We start from the raw sequence: 18,136 nt of genomic DNA on the forward strand, positions 1-18,136 counted from the left end.
AATCTCTCAAGTGACAGATTTCTCTGCACAAAGTACACAACGTTGTTACATATGTCATTAAAGCAATTTATAAGCAGGACCTCATGGACTTTATCAATTTTACTGTAAAGAGAATTCTTTGCAGAATCAGGTACCCAAACTCCACTGCCCAACATTCCTTCCAGCTGAAGTGTGTTTCAAACACGTGGAGACAGGAAGGGTGGGTGGTGTGCTCTGTATGTGGGAGGAGAGAGAGCACAGCTGCATGGCTTTGTGGCATGGCCATCACAGCTCCGTGACTGGAGAGTGCTTGTGGTGTGCCCTTAGAGCAAGGCTCTCAGCAACCGCGCTGTTAGGAAGTGAGTGATGCTGATGGGGTGGGACCAGGGTGCTCCGATGGGCTCACCTGGCTTTTCTCCTGTAGCTGGTGAAAGCAGCCTTCTCCCCAAGCCCTCCTGAGCACAGGAATAGATTTGACTCTCGTGTTATGGTTTTTGACTTCTGGTTCTGATCCAGATACAGAGATTGAGCGCTGGGTTGCCCAGTGTTTACCCTGAGCAGCCTCAAACACCGGTGTGTGTTTTTGTCTCTTTTACCATTTTTGACACTTCTTTCTACTACCTTTGCCCTTTCTTTCTCCATTCATCTTCTCTCAGATAAAAAGCCTGCCTCTAATTACGTTTTTCTCCATTGGTCCCAGTTCTGCTACATCACTATCTAAACTTGATAATTCTGATAACATTACAGAAGTCACTCTGACATTCCATGGTGTTCCTGAGGAGCTGCATGCCTGGGAAGGCTGTACTCCCCAAGGTAAACTTGGGCATCCATGAAAGAAGAGTAGGCAAGTATTAATTTGAGCCTGTTGCTTTCACCCACATTTAGATAGTGCACAAAGATGGGTAAGACTTGTGCTGGCTTTGGTTTCCGATGGCTTCAGAACAGGTGCTCTGGTTTAATCACGTGTTGAATTATTTCTCAGGCTGGAGTTTAGTTCTTCATTACAATACTTGTTACAAACACTTGAGCAAATTGTGTTACCACCTGCGAGGTCAAGAGAAAGAAACACTTTTCATGGTGAAGTTTGCCTAGAGCATGAGCTTCTTCAGCGAGCAGTGGAGATTCAACATATATCACGATGTAGAGAGAATTATCTGATAAATCACAGGATAAAAGAGTGGGCTCTGGTTTAAAGTTAAATATCTTCGTGGTCAGCAGTTAGTGAAGGTAGTTTGTGTGCTGCCATGGAGAGGCTCTTCCTTGACACGAGGACCTTGAGGACTCCCTGCAGATCTGTTTAGTTTTGATGCTGTAGATGGTGGAGTTCAGCAAGGTGGGGACCAGCAGGTAGGTGATGGCCATGAGGACATGAATGAGGGGAGAAGTGTGTTTGCGAAAGTGGTGAACCACAGTCAAGCCAGCTGTGGGGATGTGCACGGTCAGGATTGCCAGGATATGGGACTGGAAGATGTTCAAAACCTGGAGACACTCCTTCTGGGATGCAGTGCTCAGAACTGTCTTACAAATCATAATATATAACGAAACAATAAGAAGTGGATCTAGCACTGCTATAAGGATGACCACAGCTAATGTGTAAATCCTATTGAACGCGATGTCTGCAGACACCAGCTTGATCAGGTCCTGATGCAGACAATAAGCATGGGAGAGCAGGTGGGAGCGGCAGAACGGCAACCTTCTGAGCAAGAAGAGTGATGGCAGCACACTCAACAGACATCTGCAGAGGGCAGCCAGCCCAATCCTGCTGGCTAGGGTGAGGATGGAGGAGTATCTCAGCAGGCAGCAGGTGGCCACGCAGCGATCAAAAGCCATGGCCAAGAGTGCTGAGGGCTCCAAGAATGAGAAGGAATGAATAAAAGTAACCCTGAGCAAAACAAATGTCAAAACTGATTTTCCCTGTAGTTGTCCCAGAAAATACTCATCACAGTTGGCATTGTAGAGAGGGACAAACCTAAACCAGAGACGGACAGGAAGGGTAGAAAATAGTACATGGGCTGGTGGAGGCTCGGATCAGTCCTGATGACAAAGAGCAGCTCCCCACAAGGGATGCAATGTAAATGCACTGAAAGGAATGGAGAGCCAGAGGGGAGTGGTCTCCAGATCTGGGATGCCCGTCAGGGTGAACCGTGACAACAGGAGTTGGAGCAGTTGGATGGCCACGTGATGGACCAGGGGATCCTGCCCTGAAATGAGAAATACGTGTGCTGCCACAGACCAGAGAACACACAACTGTGCAGTGATGTATGTGAGTGATGTAGATTTCATAAATTACTCAGGTTCATAGCCATGGTTAATAAATATGCTGCTAATTCTTCCCTACTCTTTTGTGCCTGTGGGATAAAATATCAATAAACAGAAGACAAATGTATGATGTATTCTTTGTCTGAAAACCACATGGTGATCTGATAAGAGAATCGGATATGAAATTCTTCTGTGAGTGTGATGAGGGATGCCAGAACGAATAATCACAGCGATGCGTTCCGATCTAATATTTTCTTACTCTTCTGTAACTAGGAAATAAAGCCCACATGCTTTAGCATATTAATTAGAACACAGAGATGTTGTTTCCTCACTTTGCCCTTGGGTACCGTGCAGATCAGCCTCCAAGCACAGCAGCCAGGCTCTGTGAGCCAGCAGGTGTGAAACCTCGTGGCAGCGTTCCTGCTCTCTGCCTTTCAGAAGCTCACCCTGTTCTGATGATGCTGAGGCTCTGCTCTGAGAGCGGTGAGAGCTGGAGCCAGGCTCAGCCTGCAGACAGCTGCTTACGATGTCTGTAAAACCCCCGAGGGACCTGAGAGAACAGACAGAAATAACAGGGAACCAGAGACAAAGTTTCCTTCAGCTCTAGGTGAAAACTGACTAATGAAGTCAGCCTGGCAGCGATGTCCACAGGCACTGGGGATCAGCACCCAGTGTGCAAGGAGCTGTGCTGGCACCCAGCAGGACCCCCTTCTCTGGGCTATTCTCTTGCAACACAGGACGTTACTGTGACTAAACAACCCAACCAGTCCCAGCTTTGTCTGTGCTGTCTGATGGATGGGTGATGCTGGGAGCCGAAGCCTGGGGTGGGCAGAGCCATTGCATTAAAGCTCATCCGTGTGTCGTGCCCAACAGATGGATGCATTTATCTGCCCCAGTCACATTCCAGCCAGCAGTGCCTGCTTTGTGCGTGGCCCAGGTGCACACAAATGCCGCATGTGCCTCCTCTTTGCTGCCATGTGTGCTCGGCCCTGCAGCCCCCCAGCCTTGCTCACACTTTCTTCCTGTTGCATCGAGGGGTCTTTGCTGAAGCTCTGGTTATGGGAATGGGTTTTTGCAGAGTAACTTGAATACCCCAAATGGTGTAACCTTTCCTCATATGGCTCTGTGTGGCTGAGGGCTGACCAGAGGAGCACGCGGTGCTGCACTGCTCAGAGGTCCCAGCACCTGGAGGAATGAGATAGTCTATATGGTCTTCTCTTTGTAACATATCTCTGATATCTACATGATACCCTACAGGGCCTGAGTGCCCTTCTTATAGGAGCAACCATGGACAGCACCTCCTGGTGCAAAGCAGCTCCCGCTGAGCTGGGAGCTTCTTCACTCACATGGCCTCAGTGAAGTGAGAGCAAATGTCTCCCACCCTTCAGCCTCCACCATCTCTCCCAGCCCCATGTCCCATTTCCTTGCCTCACGCTCAATGATCCTCCATGGGGCCGGATCCTGCAACCCGGCGGCGTTTGGTGCAGGCACCAGGAGCTCATCGTTCTGTGGGCCTCCATTGACCCAAGGCTCCAGAACATCCTGACCCAAGAACAGTGATTTGTGTTGAGTTTTCCTTAATGGATTTTTTTTTTCTATAGCTTTGTCCTATTGCTCAGCTGAACCCCTGCAGAGTTTTGGTCCTCGCAGCTCACTCTGACAAAATGTTCCAAAGCTTAATCCTATTGAGTGAAAAACAACTCATGTAATTGGTTTTAAATTTGCCACCTGCTATTTTAATGTCTTAGCTCTTGTATTGAAAGAGACAGCAAGTAATTACACCTGAATGTCCTCTTCAAGACCTTGCTGACCCCCACTACGCCAGCCATCTCCCTTCCAGACTGCAGAGCCCTCGCCCGCACCCTTCCTTCTTGCATGGTTCTTTTTGCCCTGCCTTTGGTTTACTTATTTATTGTTGATTTATTTTGTTTATTTTAGCCTTTCTTCTGGTTATTTTTGTTGACTCTTCCCCAAATCCTTCTCCTGCCTGTAAGGGTATGTGGAAGTTGAGAGATGCTGAAGGCTGCCAGGTCAAGACCTTCTCAGCACAGTAACAGCAAAAGGAGAGCACAAAATGCAGAGAGGAACAAACTTGGCAGGTAAAGTGGAGAAGAGCAAAGACAAACTCTTCAGTTGCTAATTGCTGGGCCATTTAAAACCCCCAAGCACAGCTCTGGAGGGGGTCAGTGCAGTCTTTGTAGCTGATAGCAGGGAAGTGGTGGATGTGAGACTTGGGAAGCTGAGGGATCCCGTGGACTATGCAAAATGGAGCAAGGGGAAACCAATCGGATCTGGGAGAGATTTCTGAGAACACTCAGTGTACTGGCCCTGAAATATTTCCTTGAGTGTTCCCTTCACCACTAAAAGCCACATGCATGACCTGGGCTCTTATCCAGAGCCCTATGAACATGGCTCTTCAGTGGAGCCTGGTTTATATTCATACAGCGAACCAGCCAAAAACAACATTCTGCGTTTGCTGGAAGCCCTTATAGATCAGTCATTCCCTCATGTGCTCTCTGACCACAGCGCTCTGTATTAAACCCCGCAGACTGTTTTTCTCCAGAGCATCTTCCGAGAAGTTGTTCAGTCAAATTCTTGCAGCTCAGAACCTGGAGAATACAGCGTGCTCCCCACTGACTTCCTCCAGCAGCTGCGCACCTCCAGTGAGGAAAGCTTCTTTCTGGCCCCCACCCTGGGACCCACTGTTGTGCTGGAGACAGGCAGGGAGCAGACCTGGGCAAATCCCCGCTGACAGGGATGGATTTGAACTCTGCAGTGAAGCTGCTGTGCTGATCTCCACGTTGTGAGTATAAAAACAGAGCAAAATTACAAGGCTTCTGCGGGCTGAGATTGCGTTGTGTTGGTGAACGATGTGTTTGGGTTGAACTTGCCTTTGTGCTGTGCTGCATGAAACAACAACTCCTCCCTTGTGCAGAGAGTGACAGAACCTGATGGTCGGGACCAGACGAGAAGATTTCCTCTCCCCCAAGCCCTCCCTTGATGTCTTCCTGCCCGAGAGCAGCTTCTGTGCAGTGCAGTGCATCCACAGCCTCTCTGGGCAGCCTGTTCCAGCACCCCACCTCTCTCTCGGTAAAGAACTTCCCCCTGATATTCAACCTAAATCTTCTCTCCTCGAGCTTAAAACCATTCCCCCTTGTCCTATCACTGCCTACCTGTGTAAAATGTTGATTTCCCTCTCCTTAAACTATTTTAATCTGACCAAAGCAAGTAGGCTGTTAGCATCTTATACACATTATTTTGCAGAGATGACATCTCTCTATTAAAAACACAGCATCAGGCACATTGCTCTTCTGGCATGAAGGCTAGCTGCTTCCCTTCATAGCCATGAGGGACAAATATGCATTGCTTGGGGTTTATTTGTCCCATCCTAAGATGCATAGGACAGAACAGGTAAACTCCTGATGGCACTTGATTCTCCATTGGATACAGAAGGTGACCATAGGCAACCAGATGCAACCTCTTTTAGAGGCTTGAGGTATTTGGCCCTGAACAAGTAAGCTGTCTATCCACTATGGCTGTATCTGTGTCTGTTTTCAACCTGTTTCTTCAAGCCAGTGACTTCTACCAGATGAGTTCAGATGCTGCCGGGTAAGCCAGTCCCCAGGGTCATCCAAGGAAGGGTCACTCCAGAAAGCAGCAACTGGGCAGCAGAGCAAGCTGAGTTGGACTCAGCGTCCCAGGATGAGTGAAAACTCCAGGGAAATCCCGGAGGGCACAAAGCACAAGCAAAAAAAATCTCAAAACCAGAGCGGTCTTGAATTGTTCCCCGGCTTTTCTTTTCAACAACATTCCCATCTCGGAAATCAAGACCTTCACTTCTGTTGAGCTGGAATTAATGCATTTTGCCTTTCAAGATGGTTCTGTGACCTGAAGTGAACGTGGCAGTCACAGAACACATTGCTCCTCCTGGAGCAACGCATCCAAGTTGTTTTGCATATGAGATCCTAAGATTGGGGTCATATGCAATAACTTGAGAGCTTGGTGTAATTCGCTATGGCACCCAGACCGGGGGCTGCCAGTGCCCATGACAGAACCAGTTTCCCTGCCAGGCAAAACAGCCGTCATGAAGCAGGCAGGACTGACACAAACCAGTCTACTGAGAAAATGGAAGAAACATGAGACAGGGAGACCTTGGCTAAGATGGCAGGCTGAGTTTTCTGAAGCACATCCTTGAGTGTAGAAAACCAGCGCTTGATCACGTTTCAATTTCAGTGCTCAAATGTTTTCCCCTCTCTTTTCAGGCACAATATACATTTGAAGGACGATCCACATCTCAATAGCCAGCATGGTATGGGATTTTATCGTACAAGTTATCTCCTAATTACCCCAGGTTCTGAGAAGTAAACCCTTATGGGCCCCCACTGATATTTATTGCTGACCCCCGCAGTGCCCTGACACCGGCCATCAGCAGATCAAGGTGACTCACCCACTAGGAAAAGATAGCTTCCACATCAGTAATTATTTCATCTTCATTCATCAGAAGGACTCAGTTTTGCTACTGGGAAGCCGCGTATGAAATATCAGAAAATGGACATGTATTTTTTTGAAAAGCTAATCACTTTAATGCCGGGCCATTCGTACCCCCAGCCAACAACAACCACTAATGACGCATTTTCTGAAAGATGTGTTTTTATCAAGCGCTAGCTGGCTGACCCTGCCTTTTATTTCAGAAGCAGCACAATTTCTTTTATTAGCCTAAAGGATGTAGTTGGAAGACGAGCTTGCAGAAGTGCCTTCTTTCTATGAAATGTGCTGATGTAAACAGCAGCCTTTGACCGCTCCCAGTTGCCATCTATTTCCCAAGGGTGCTCACGACTCCAGGCAGAGAGGGACCAGAAGGGAAACATTGCCTGCGTGGGGGGATCCCCTGTGTGAGCCTGGGCTGCAAGGAGGGGCACAGCATGAACACGTCTGCTCCCAGTCACGGTGCTGCTCAGATCTGAGCCGTGCAGACTCAGCACCTGACTTAAACCCAAGATACTCAAGAAGAACCAACCAACATACCTTCGTTTTTAGTACCTGAGAAATCCAGTCTGCATTGCAGTTTGCTGATGGAAACGTGGAAAGGCCAAGAATGATGGTAGGTCTTTATCAGAATCCAATATTTATTGTGACTAAAATAACACCAGTGAGTTTAAACCTCATATTACTGCTTGGTGAATATCACCATATTACTAGACAAAGGATGCTCACCTATCCACACATAAGGAATATCAAAATACACAAACGACAGCAATAGAAAATGTACGTTTGATGTGAGAGTTTAGACAGAAACATGAACAGCAGGAATGGAAGGAGCCTCATAGCCCACCTGCCACCTGGAGAGACACGGCTTACCCAGACCATGCCAGAAGGATGTTCCGTTCGTTTGCCTTGCTGTACAGATACTGCTTACCCAATTTCTACTTAGAAAATAAAGAAATAAATAAATCTGGAGGTTAAATATTACTTCCAGACTACCCAGTTTGACACCAACGTTTGCTGATAGAAACCTTCCCATCCCTGCCACCCCAGTGCTGTGGATTTACAGCGCTATTGCACACCCAGCACGTCAGGACAGTTCTGCATTTCAGTTTCTCCTGGTGTACTTGCAGTTCTTCCACATCGTTCACAACAGAAAATTAATAACTGGTGTCTGTATCTAATCACTGGAAGGAAGCTGGAGTTACACCAATAAATTTAAATAGGGAGGCAGAAAGAACAAAGGAGACCTCAGCCTGACACTTCTGTGTGGAAGATGCTGATTGACAGGCAGATCTAAAGGTGAGACCTACGCACCCCAGGTGGAACAGCAACAGCCTTTTCCATGCGCGCTCATTAACAAAGCAGCGATCAGCTGAAGAAACAAGGCAGCTTCCCTCAAGTCCCATTTGTTTCATCTTTCTAATTTGACAACGAATCATTGCCAAATTTTCTTTGAAAAGGTCTTTTTCTCACGAGTTGTGCCTTCACTTTGTAGTAGTTTCATTCAGACCGCTCTTCCCTTTCTTGGTGCTGAATATGTTGTGTGAAATGAGTCAAAAGCATAATTAGAGTCGAGGCAGATTTAATTTTCTGCTTCCTCCCCCCAGCAAGGCATGCTGCCTGCTCTGAAGTAGAAATTAGGATGCTTTGTCACCATTTGTTCCTAGGACCTTCATGGTCACTGCTGCTTATTTCCTTGGTATGTTCTCTGCACTGTAAATACCTGGACTGTCTGTTTCAGCATTTTTTCAGGAAATAAACGCTACTCCCAGAAGTTTCTATTCCCTCTTCACTTTACTCTTCCCACCCTTCTGACGTTGAGGTTACTTCTCCCACTCTGCTTTCCATCGTCATCTCTCTCCTGCTCATCCTCAGGGGTTTGTTGACAACCCCTGGGCTGCCCCTGCCCGTGCTCCAGGTGCTCCCCGGAGTACGAGGCATTGCTAGTTTGAACAAGCTCATTCACTCATGTTCATGAAAACCCCATGCTCTGGTGCCGCAGCTGCGGATTTCTCCAGACCTCCTCCAGCTCCCCCAGGGGCATAGCAGCCACCCACATGCAAGGGGAAGCATGGGGCTGGTGCCCACCCCATTCTGCTCCCACAGCATCACACACTGCAGAAGAATGCTGGGGGCACGGGCAGCCCATCTGCTCACCCTGCAGCAGGCTTGCAGTCTGCCCTTTTGCCATCCTCTCACCCTCAGCAAACTGCTCTTTGCTGCAGTGGCATTTCCTTGCACACACTGACTTTTCCAGAGCAGTTAGCATGCAAGAGCAGCCCACGTTTTCTCATCCTGATGGCTGCTTGCTGCTCACCTCCTGTCCTCAAGCACTCACATCCCATGGGATCTTTTCCTCTTTTCTGGCTGACCTTGCTGTCAAAGCACTGCCCGACTCCAGCACAGCTGGCATGGCACCCGATGCACTGAGCCCACTGTGCTCAGTTGTTTCTGCACAGAGCAGCTGGGAACACCTGGAGCTGCCTTTGCAAGATGCCCCCACTCTGGCCTCTGACCAGGAACAGAGCTCAGTCAGTGATCAGCAGGCTAACAGTTGTGCTAACCTCACCTCTGCTTCCTGCCTGTCAATAACTCCCTTTCCCTGGTGCTTCTCCGTTCCATAGGCATCCATTGATAAACCCTGTGTAGTCCCAGAACTCCTTTGTTCAACTCTCAGATCGTCAAAAATCTCATACATCTTTAACCCCAGAATTCACATGGTGTCCTGGAGAGTTGCTTCTGACGCATTGCCCTGGTTTCAGGAAGGCTGCATCGCTGGCTGCAGAGGTCTCAGATCCTCCCCTAATTCAGTGCTGGTCCTTAAGGATGCAGAGGGAAGAGGGCTGTGGGATGCATGGCACTGAGTAAGGTCCCACCCAATGGATGCCCACCAAGCCCAGAGCAGAGTCAGGGAAAGGTGATGGCTGCAAAGATAAAGAAACAGCCAGACTGCCCCATCCCCAGTGATTCACAGCCTCGCATGCTCTGTGTGCTGCTGGGCAGACACATTGGTCAGGAGGAGAAATACTTGGTAGCTCTGGCTAAATGGATGGCTCCTGTAAGGAGAACATTAGTGCAGGCACATAGGCCCTGGAAGGGGACCAGGGAGATGAGATCAGTTTAGAAGTGGTATCAATTATCTGAAGATCAGCAGCATAGATTGCAGGAGCCCTGCCCTCCTACAGCAGATCCCCAACACCAAAGCTGCTCTGGCACAGGCATTCCGGCAGCTCCGTGGTCTGGTTCAGCCCTGCATGATGATAACGAGTCAGAAGAGGGCAGACAAAAATGGTGAAGAAACAGTGGGCTGCCCCAAGGGGCAGAAGTCTCACTATGCCACCAGCAAGGTCAGGTTAGCACTTAGACCCCGTAGTCAATGTCTGCAAGGCAGAGGAAGTGGTGACTGCTCCAGGAGTCACCCTTTGTAATCTACTGTTTTTGCTATTCGTAAAACTTTGTCTGTTCTCACCAATTCTGGACTTGAAACTATTCTCTTTGAAAATAGTGAAATAACAAATGAAGAGGGATAATTAACATGCAAGTATTAATGTATGAGTGACTGCAGAATCATGAAGCCTGTCACACAGAGCGCACAAATATAGACAATAAAGAGGAGAAGTTTTAGGGCTTGATGAACTTTGCCTGTGGTAAGAGCTGGAGATCCTCTTCTCCTCAAGGATGTCTTCTTCTAGAATGGAGTCACTGAAGCAAAACATTTCTACAGTGTTCAGTGAATGATCCCTGCCTGAGTAATAACGCTGAGCTGCTGATTCTGCTCACCAGGCACAACAAATCACCAGTCCCCTGGACTTCACACAAGAACAGAAGTCCCCGTCCAAAACACCCACAACGAAAGGAAAGACTTGAGCAGAGGCTGAGACAAGCTGCCTGTGGTCAGCAGCCCTCCCATCCCCTCAGCAGCCAGAGCACTGATGTCCCTGGCTCATCCAGAGCTGACCCGGTGAGAGGTCCTCCCTGCTGATCTGTTTAGTTTTGATGCTGTAGATGATGGGGTTCAGCAAGAGGGAGTGGACCAAGAGGGAGGGTAGGTATTGGCCATGGGGACATGAACAAGAGAGGAAGTGCATTTGCCAAAGCAGTGAACCACAGACAAGCCAGACACAGGGATGTACAGGATCAGGATTGCCAGGATATGGGACAGGCAGTTGTTCAAGCCTTGAGACATTCCATCTGGGAGGCAACACCCAGAGTGGCCCTAACTTTCATGACTTCAAGTCCCAAAGCAGTCAATAACAGCACTCCTAAGGGACATCTGCACAGCACAGCCAGGCTGGCTGCCTCCACATACCCTGGCAATGGAGGAGCATCTCAGCAAGCAGCAGGTGGACACGCTGCAATCAAAAGCCATGGCCAGGAGCACTGAGGACTCCAAGAATGAGAAGAAATTAAAGTTCAATCAGACCAAGCATCAAGACTAACCTGCCAGGTTCAAGCTACAGTTGACATTGCAGACAAAGGCAAATCCACATTGGTGGTGGCTGTGGTGGGAACTGGGCTCAGGGAGGCACCGGTCAGTTCTGGTGACAAACAAGTGTACGCAGCTCAGCACAGCAGGCATAAGGAGAAGAAAATAGGGTGGAGAGCATGCCACAGCCATCTTCCGTCCCAGCAGCACCTGTCAGGATCAACACCAAGAGCTGGCAAGCTGCTCTGCTCCATGATGATACGTGGCACTGAGGATGCTCTGCAATGCATCGCAACAGGCATTTTAATGAAGGGACCCCCATACACAGGGAAGATGAGCAGCGTAGCCTAGCCTGGGAAACAAGAATAGTTATGCTGCTGTTAGCAGCCACAGCAACACAACCCTCCTCTGGGCAAGGGATGGAGGGAAGGGGACACAGAGTCAGATAGAATGGAACAAACACTCTTAAAAAAAAAAAAAAAAGCAAGAAAACACACACAACAGGAAGAAAACCCTACCTGTAGCTGCAGACCTGCTCACCCAGATCTAATGCAGCACAAGAAGTTATCCTGCCTCTGTCAAGCATGGGCACAGTGCCAGCAGAGCTGGTGGAGAGCACAGGGAGCATCTCCAGTGGAAAGTTCCCGTATAAAGCAGAGATGTTGGCTGCAGTGCCACAGCCAGCTGAGCCCAGAGCAACGCTTGGAGGACAGAACAGCACATGGCAGCAGCAGCAAGGTCAGACCTCGAGCCATGCACATGGATGTGGGACAGAGGGCTTCACTCCAGCCATGAAGGGGATCCAATGATGCTTGCAGGAGACAGGAACTCAAGTGTTATTTTAACACAGTGGCAGAGCTGACCAGAATCTGCATGGACAGCAACCACGAGACAGACACTGGGAGCTGCCTGAATGGCATTTATCCAGAAATCAAAGCTGCCCAAGTCTAAGGAGTTTTACTTTTTGTCCTTCAAGCAGACCACTGCTGCAGGAAGCAGCTCCAGGTGCTTCCTCTTCCCCATCCCTAGCTGGGTCAGGCAGTCCAAACTTCACTCCCTACCAGAAACCATTTCTGGCCTTTCTCAAGCCAGGGCAGAAGGTCAGCTTCAGCTTCTGCAGACAATACCCTGAAGGAAAAGAAGGAAAAAGGTTCTGTTCCACATATAAACAGGGTAAGTAACCAGCTGCAACAAAGGCTGCATCATTAAAGTACTTAAAAAAAGAAAAGACAAAAGCTTCTGGAAGTAACTGATTTGATCTAAAGACTCCTTAAATCAAATAAAGCCCTGCAGACTGGACAGCTGTGGGTTGAGCAGCCCTATGCACTTCCCCATTACTGTCATCCTCACTATTTCTCCTAAAGGGAAAGATATTTCCAGCCCCCCTTCAGAGACTTGTTTCTACTTCAGAGGAAGGGAAAAAAAACACAGCACAGCAGGGAGCTTTGCACAGCTCCTTACACAGTCTGCAAAGCCCACGTAAAGTGTGGGAGCTGCTGCCTCCAGGGAAGAGGATGTTTTGAAGCAACACAGGCACGTGGCCAAAGCCTGGTCCTAAGCAGAGGATGCGAGCTGCACCATCAGCCTGACCCTCACCACAGCTGTGCAGGAGAGGAGGCTTCCCAAATACAAGCCACAGACAGCTGCAGGATGAGGACCTCACAGAATCCCAGAATAGCTGGTCAGAAGGGACCTCAGGGCCTGTCTGCTCCGAGCAGGGTGCACAGGAAGACATCCAGGCCACTTTGGGAGATCTTCAAGTGCAGGGCTCCACACCTCTCTGTTCTGCTAAGATGTTCCCCAGATGCACCTGCTGGAAAAGCATGTGTTACCTGCACCAGGCTGCAGCAGCAGTGTAGCTCTACCATGCCTAGAAGAACTCAGAGTCCCTGCACCCATCTCTGGGGGGGCCTAGCTCACATGGAAGAGGTATAAACAGAGACACAAGTAACTCTGCATCTCCTGCAGTGAGATGGGGCAGAGCAGAGCACAGTTGTTAAGAAGTGGTCAGGGCAGGAGATAAGGCTGCAGCTTTTCAACCCCCAGGCAGAATTCCACATCTGCAGATCCCTTGCCACCACCCAGACCAGTAGCTTTGTTCCACCCCCAGAGTGCTTCTTCCTCCTTGGTAGGACTTAACCTCCAGACAAGGCTGATTCAGAGCAGTTCTTTTATTACCAACCCCACTCTCCAGGGATGCAGAAGGATCAGACGCCAGCATTCAGAAAAGGATCATGAACAAACACCACCCACCCAGAGCACGCCCGTAGGACAGGTGCTGATGGCCAAGAGTCAGCAAACACAGGGTGGGAAGACTGAAGGAGCTCAGACACAACAGATGCATGCAGCAGGGAAATCACTGCCTCCATCAGCTGGAAGCAGCAGTGGGCATCAAGGTCCAACAACGCAGTCCATGCTGAGCGTTCACTGGGGCACACGAGCAAACTGAACAGACCAAGTGCCACTCATGCCACAGGAGCAGTCTCCTCCTTCACAGAAAGAGAAGCCCCATCCCCTCAGGGAGCTGTCACAGGGACCTCCACCCACAGGACCCCCAGCCCGCAGCGAGCAGCATGAGGGCCAGCAGCAGGACGAGCCGTGGCACAGCACACGCAGCTCTGCCAGCCTCAGGAGTCATGTCCTCCATCCTGGCAGGAGAGGATCGCTTCTTCCAAGCGTAGTACTTGGCCACGACCACATTGGGGTTCCCCTGCGCGGGGTCAAACCACATCTGGATGCAGCGCCCACTGCCCCGGCGTTCTGTGGTGTATCTGTAGGAGTTGGACCAGATCTTCTCACACAGATCTTTTGGTCTGGGGAAGACCTGGGTGAAGGGCCTGCACATGGAGCCCCAGGGGCAGCGGTTCGTTCCTGAGGACAGAACCAGGGAAGGAAACAACAACACGAGCTATTCGTCTGCTTCCTTCCATAGGGGAGAGCAGGCCACCTGCCAGCAGCCTGCCCACAGGTCATCACCACATCCCAGCAATGACATTGGTGGCTTGGCCACCTCCCAGTCTGCAACCCCACGGGAAGGTGACAGCAGCCACTGGTTGGGCTCCAGGCAGGAGCAGGGTCACTCCCAGGGTCCTACCTGCAGGGAGGAGGGAAGGCTCCCTGCAGAGCCCACTGACCTGTTGCCCAGTTCCAGCCCTTGTGCCAGTTCTCTTTGCATGTGACGTAGTCCTTGCAGTCCTCCCACCACTCCTCGCAGTCCTCTTTGCACAGTGGCACATGGAGAATCCTCTCCCTTCGCCAGCTGCTGTCAACCTGCAAAGGAATCGGACCGTTGTGCTAGGGGTAGCCCTGGAAAGATGGGGGGGCAGGATCTGCTGCATCCTGGAACCCCCTCTTGGCCCCCTCCACTGTTCTCCAGAACTGATCCCAAAAGATCAGCCTCAGAGAGACAAGCCGTCTCAGTAAGGCAGCCATTACATCAGCCTGTCCAAATGCAGTAGAAAAACAGAAATGTCCCTGGGCAGCACACACCTATACATGCCACAGCGTATCACACGAAGGACCACCATACAACATGTGACACCGCTACAAGTCCCACTCCATCACATGAATTTGACTCTACCTGGTCAATCCAGGGCCCCAGGTTGGGTGAGCACTCATACAAGCACGTATCCTGGATGAAGTGACGCTTGCACTTGGGTGGCATCACCCCACAGTGGTTCCAGTTGAAGTTGTACAGGTAGGACTGGTCCTTGTGGGCTTCTGAGCTGGTGTTGGCTGTGCAGCAGGCATTGTCCTTCCAGGGAGCACACTGCAACAGAGCAGGAGAAGGCTGTGCAGAGGGCCTTAAGGGGGCCCAAGGATGCTGCACGTGTCAGCACCCCAAGAGCACTTCCTCTTCTCCAGCCAGCCCTTGGGTATTTTGGACAGAAGAACTCAAGATTGCAGCAAGATAGCATTGGAGGAAAAATAAGAGGAGAACCTTGAGGGCCAGATCCTCAGCAGAAATGGGTGCCAGGCAGAGGAATGGAAAAATTGCCACCTCTTGCATCCTGGCTTGCTTAGCCCCATCTGCACCAAGGACCTGGTATCAGAACTCTTCAATAAGAGAAGGGGCTGTAGCACTGGGAGGGAGTAGAGAAGATGTCCTTCCCTTGCCATCCATTATCTTGTTCTCATCTTTAGTATCTAATTTTTGGGAAGGAAGCCCCTTGGTGAAAGAAAGGGCGACGATTCCAATTACCCACACCACTGCATTTGCCCTTGCCTAGAAGGAAGCAGCAAACAAGCAGGCCTCCTGCTCAGCACAAGTCTTCTTCAGGCAGGTGGCTGCTAAACTCAAATCACTGGTGAGTAGGTATAGGCAGCCCAGACAGCCCCACTGAACCCATCATCAGCACCATACCTGGCCATGCAGCGTCCCCTCCGGGCCAGGCTTGGTTTTGTGGTGCTTGGCATCCATGCAGACATTCAGCAGTGGGTCCTTGGCAGGCATTACCATGGAGGCAGCTAGAAGCACCAGCAGCACCTGCCCTGCTCTCATGTTCGCAGCCAGCCCCATGGAAATGCCACAGAGCTGTTCAGGACTCAGGATGGGGGCTGTCCCAAGCAGCAGCAGCCAACACACTGCACAAGTTCCTGGAAACACACAAGCAGGTTGCCAGCAATGCTCATCAGCAAGGACACATGGGCAGCTCCCCCAGGCAAGGCTACAAGGTCAGCCACGTGTTATCCTCTGGGCAGCTCCACACCAGAGCCACGGTGTCTCTTTCATATTCAGGCTGCTTGGTCACTAGCCTCAAATGTCCTATGGAGCACCCTGATCAGAAAGGGAAAGCTATATGAGACCCATTTGGAGCAGGGGCCTTTCTGCATTAAGCCACCCCCTGCAGAGCTTTTAGACTCCAAGTATTTAGTTAGAAAATGCTTTACTAGTTCAAGAATCTTTGTGGCAAGTTGTTTAGAAGTCACAGTTAAATGCATTAGCGCATGGAGGACCATGAACTGCAGGAGACCCATCTTGTATCCAGGAGCATGTCAAAAAAGGAAAGCTGCTCTTTACAGTACCTGGGACTTCAGAAACTCACAACTTTGAGTTCCAACTTGAGAAACAGAAGGCAGCTTCATGTTACCATGCTTGAACCTCCTCTGCACACCCAGAACTTCAGTGGTTACCTCCTCACACAGCAGAGCTGTTCTATGTCCCTTGCTAGTGCAGGGAAAGGGGCCAAGTAACCCAGTCTAGTGGGAGGCATTCCTGTCTGTCGTAGGGGGGTTGAAACTAGACGATCTTAAAGGACCCTTCCAACCCAAACCTTTCTATGATTCTAGGTTTTACAGAGCATTTTACAGAACACAGAAGGATGAACCACTAACAGCATTAATTTAGCATAACGCAAGGCAGAAAGGAGCAATTTTAAAGCCAAGAAAACACATTCAGACCCAAGGACTAGAGCTGACTTGCATCAAACCTATGTGTATATTATAAAGCAAAGAAAAAAACCCACAAAAACAAAACAACACCAACATCACAGCTCAAATATTCCCCCACTCATCAAGCAAACCCAACCAGAAAGCAACATAGACACTGTTCAGCCCCCTGCTAATACCTCAAAAGCACTCAGGGCAGCAGCCTCCTGCAGTCAGCTTTAATAGGAAAGCCTTCTGACACAGGTGCTGGCACTTGCAATTACTTTCTTAATATGCTTAAGGAGCTCTAACTCCAGACAGCATTTATTGCCTTGGAAGTAGTTGCGTGGTGGCAACCAGCTGCTCCAGCCCTTTGCAGCAACCTGGTGGTTTGTGGGAAGGACTGGGCTCTTATTGTCCTTGGCCACTCAAGAAAAGTCCTTTTCCCTCTGCTTCACACCAGGCAGTTTTAATTTCTGCATGCTGTTGCATGAGATAAAACAGGGAAAGAAGGGCAGACTCGGGATTCTGCCACGCACCAACAGTAAATACCAAAGTGCTCATCACAGAGCAGCACATGCAGAAGAAAGTGCTGTTGTCTCAGGGGGAGAAATGATAACACCGTGCACAAAAATAGAGGCCAACTGATGGAGGGGAATTGTATGCTTACTGCAAAGCCACGAGAGCAGCAACTGAAAGGGAAGGTGACCAAGAAGGAAAGCCTCCACAGACAGGCAGATCTTCCTGCTGGCACAGCACAGTTTTCCCCAGAATCACAGGATTCTGGGGTTGGGAGGGACAGCTGGGGATCAAGTCCAACCCCCCTTCCAAAGCTGGCTTCCTACAGCAAGTCTGGGGGCTGTTTTGCTCTTTGGTTCAACCACGGCACAGAATTTTGGAAGTGAACCCGCTTGCTTAAGGAACTTATCTTAAACTGAGTTCCTGAACTCTTGCAGCTCCTCCAGACCCTGCCTTGGGGATTTCTGCAGCCTGGCCACGTGCTGCACGAGTAGCGACCGCTGTGTTCCCTCAGGGCCAGGCGTGCACTGCTCCCATTCCTCGTGCTTCCAGCTGTCACAGCGGCAGTGACAAGGAGCAACCTGCCCCTGCTCACCTCCTCTGTGCCATTGCCTCCTCTCCCCCTTCTCCTCTCCGCTGTCCCTTTACAAACCTCATCCACGCTCTGCCCGCTCACCTCTCATGCCATGTGTTTCTGCTCCCCGTGCCTGCAGCAGCAGCATTTCAGATGCACAGCGCTGCCCTCGCTCTGTTTTCTGTTCCTCACCGAGGAATTTCTAATATCGGGTTTGTTTTTGGATGCCGCTGATCACTGAACTGTGCTGCTGTAAAGCTATCAGAGCTGTGACAGCTTGTTCCTGGGAGATAATTGTTAGCCACGAGCCTGTCATTTTCCATCTGAAGTGTTGTGTTTTGTTCCCCAAATGCATCCTTTTATGTTTATCAGAACCGATTTTTTTTGTCTGTTGTTTCATTGTTCGGCAGCTCAGCCCTGTGAGGGTCTGTGCAGAGTTCTGCAGCTGGTCCTCCTGTTCCTGGAGTAATTTAATCCCATCACCAAACTTACGGCCTTGTTGCTTTCCTGGATCAAGTGAGCTGAAG

General features: G+C 49.9%; 2 protein-coding genes across 3 annotated transcripts; both read right to left on the reverse strand.

The window, feature by feature from the left end:
• On the reverse strand, positions 1,017–2,285 carry LOC110404732 (olfactory receptor 51Q1-like). The gene is given in 5 exon segments (XM_021409367.1): positions 1,017–1,023; positions 1,253–1,854; positions 1,856–1,891; positions 1,893–2,059; positions 2,270–2,285. Coding segments are annotated over 5 exon segments (828 nt in total).
• Positions 13,303–17,840, reverse strand: LOC110391986 (folate receptor gamma-like). 2 transcript variants are annotated; one of them, XM_021383935.1, is made up of 5 exons: positions 17,712–17,840; positions 15,513–15,745; positions 14,730–14,918; positions 14,284–14,419; positions 13,303–14,020 (listed from the first exon to the last, which is right to left on the reverse strand). In XM_021383935.1, the coding sequence occupies exons 1-5, from the start codon at positions 17,755–17,757 to the stop codon at positions 13,677–13,679; spliced, it is 948 nt and encodes a 315-aa protein (XP_021239610.1). In that variant the 5' UTR covers positions 17,758–17,840; the 3' UTR covers positions 13,303–13,676. The 2 variants fall into 2 exon arrangements, with proteins under 2 accessions (XP_021239610.1, XP_021239615.1); XM_021383940.1 differs by lacking the exon at positions 17,712–17,840 and adding an exon at positions 16,717–16,873.

This window comes from Numida meleagris, chromosome 1, assembly GCF_002078875.1.
Source record: "Numida meleagris isolate 19003 breed g44 Domestic line chromosome 1, NumMel1.0, whole genome shotgun sequence".
In the NCBI taxonomy this organism is placed as follows: Eukaryota; Metazoa; Chordata; class Aves; order Galliformes; family Numididae; genus Numida; species Numida meleagris.

Coding starts and splice junctions, on each gene's coding strand:
- LOC110391986 (XM_021383935.1), bottom strand. CDS start 17,757: ATGCTGCTGCTGCAGGCACGGGGAGCAGAAACACATGGCATGAGAG. Junction 15,746..17,711: donor AGAAACACATGGCATGAGAG/GTGAGCGGGCAG, acceptor GTGTGTTTCCAG/GAACTTGTGCAGTGTGTTGG. Junction 14,919..15,512: donor AGGGGACGCTGCATGGCCAG/GTATGGTGCTGA, acceptor GCTCTGTTGCAG/TGTGCTCCCTGGAAGGACAA.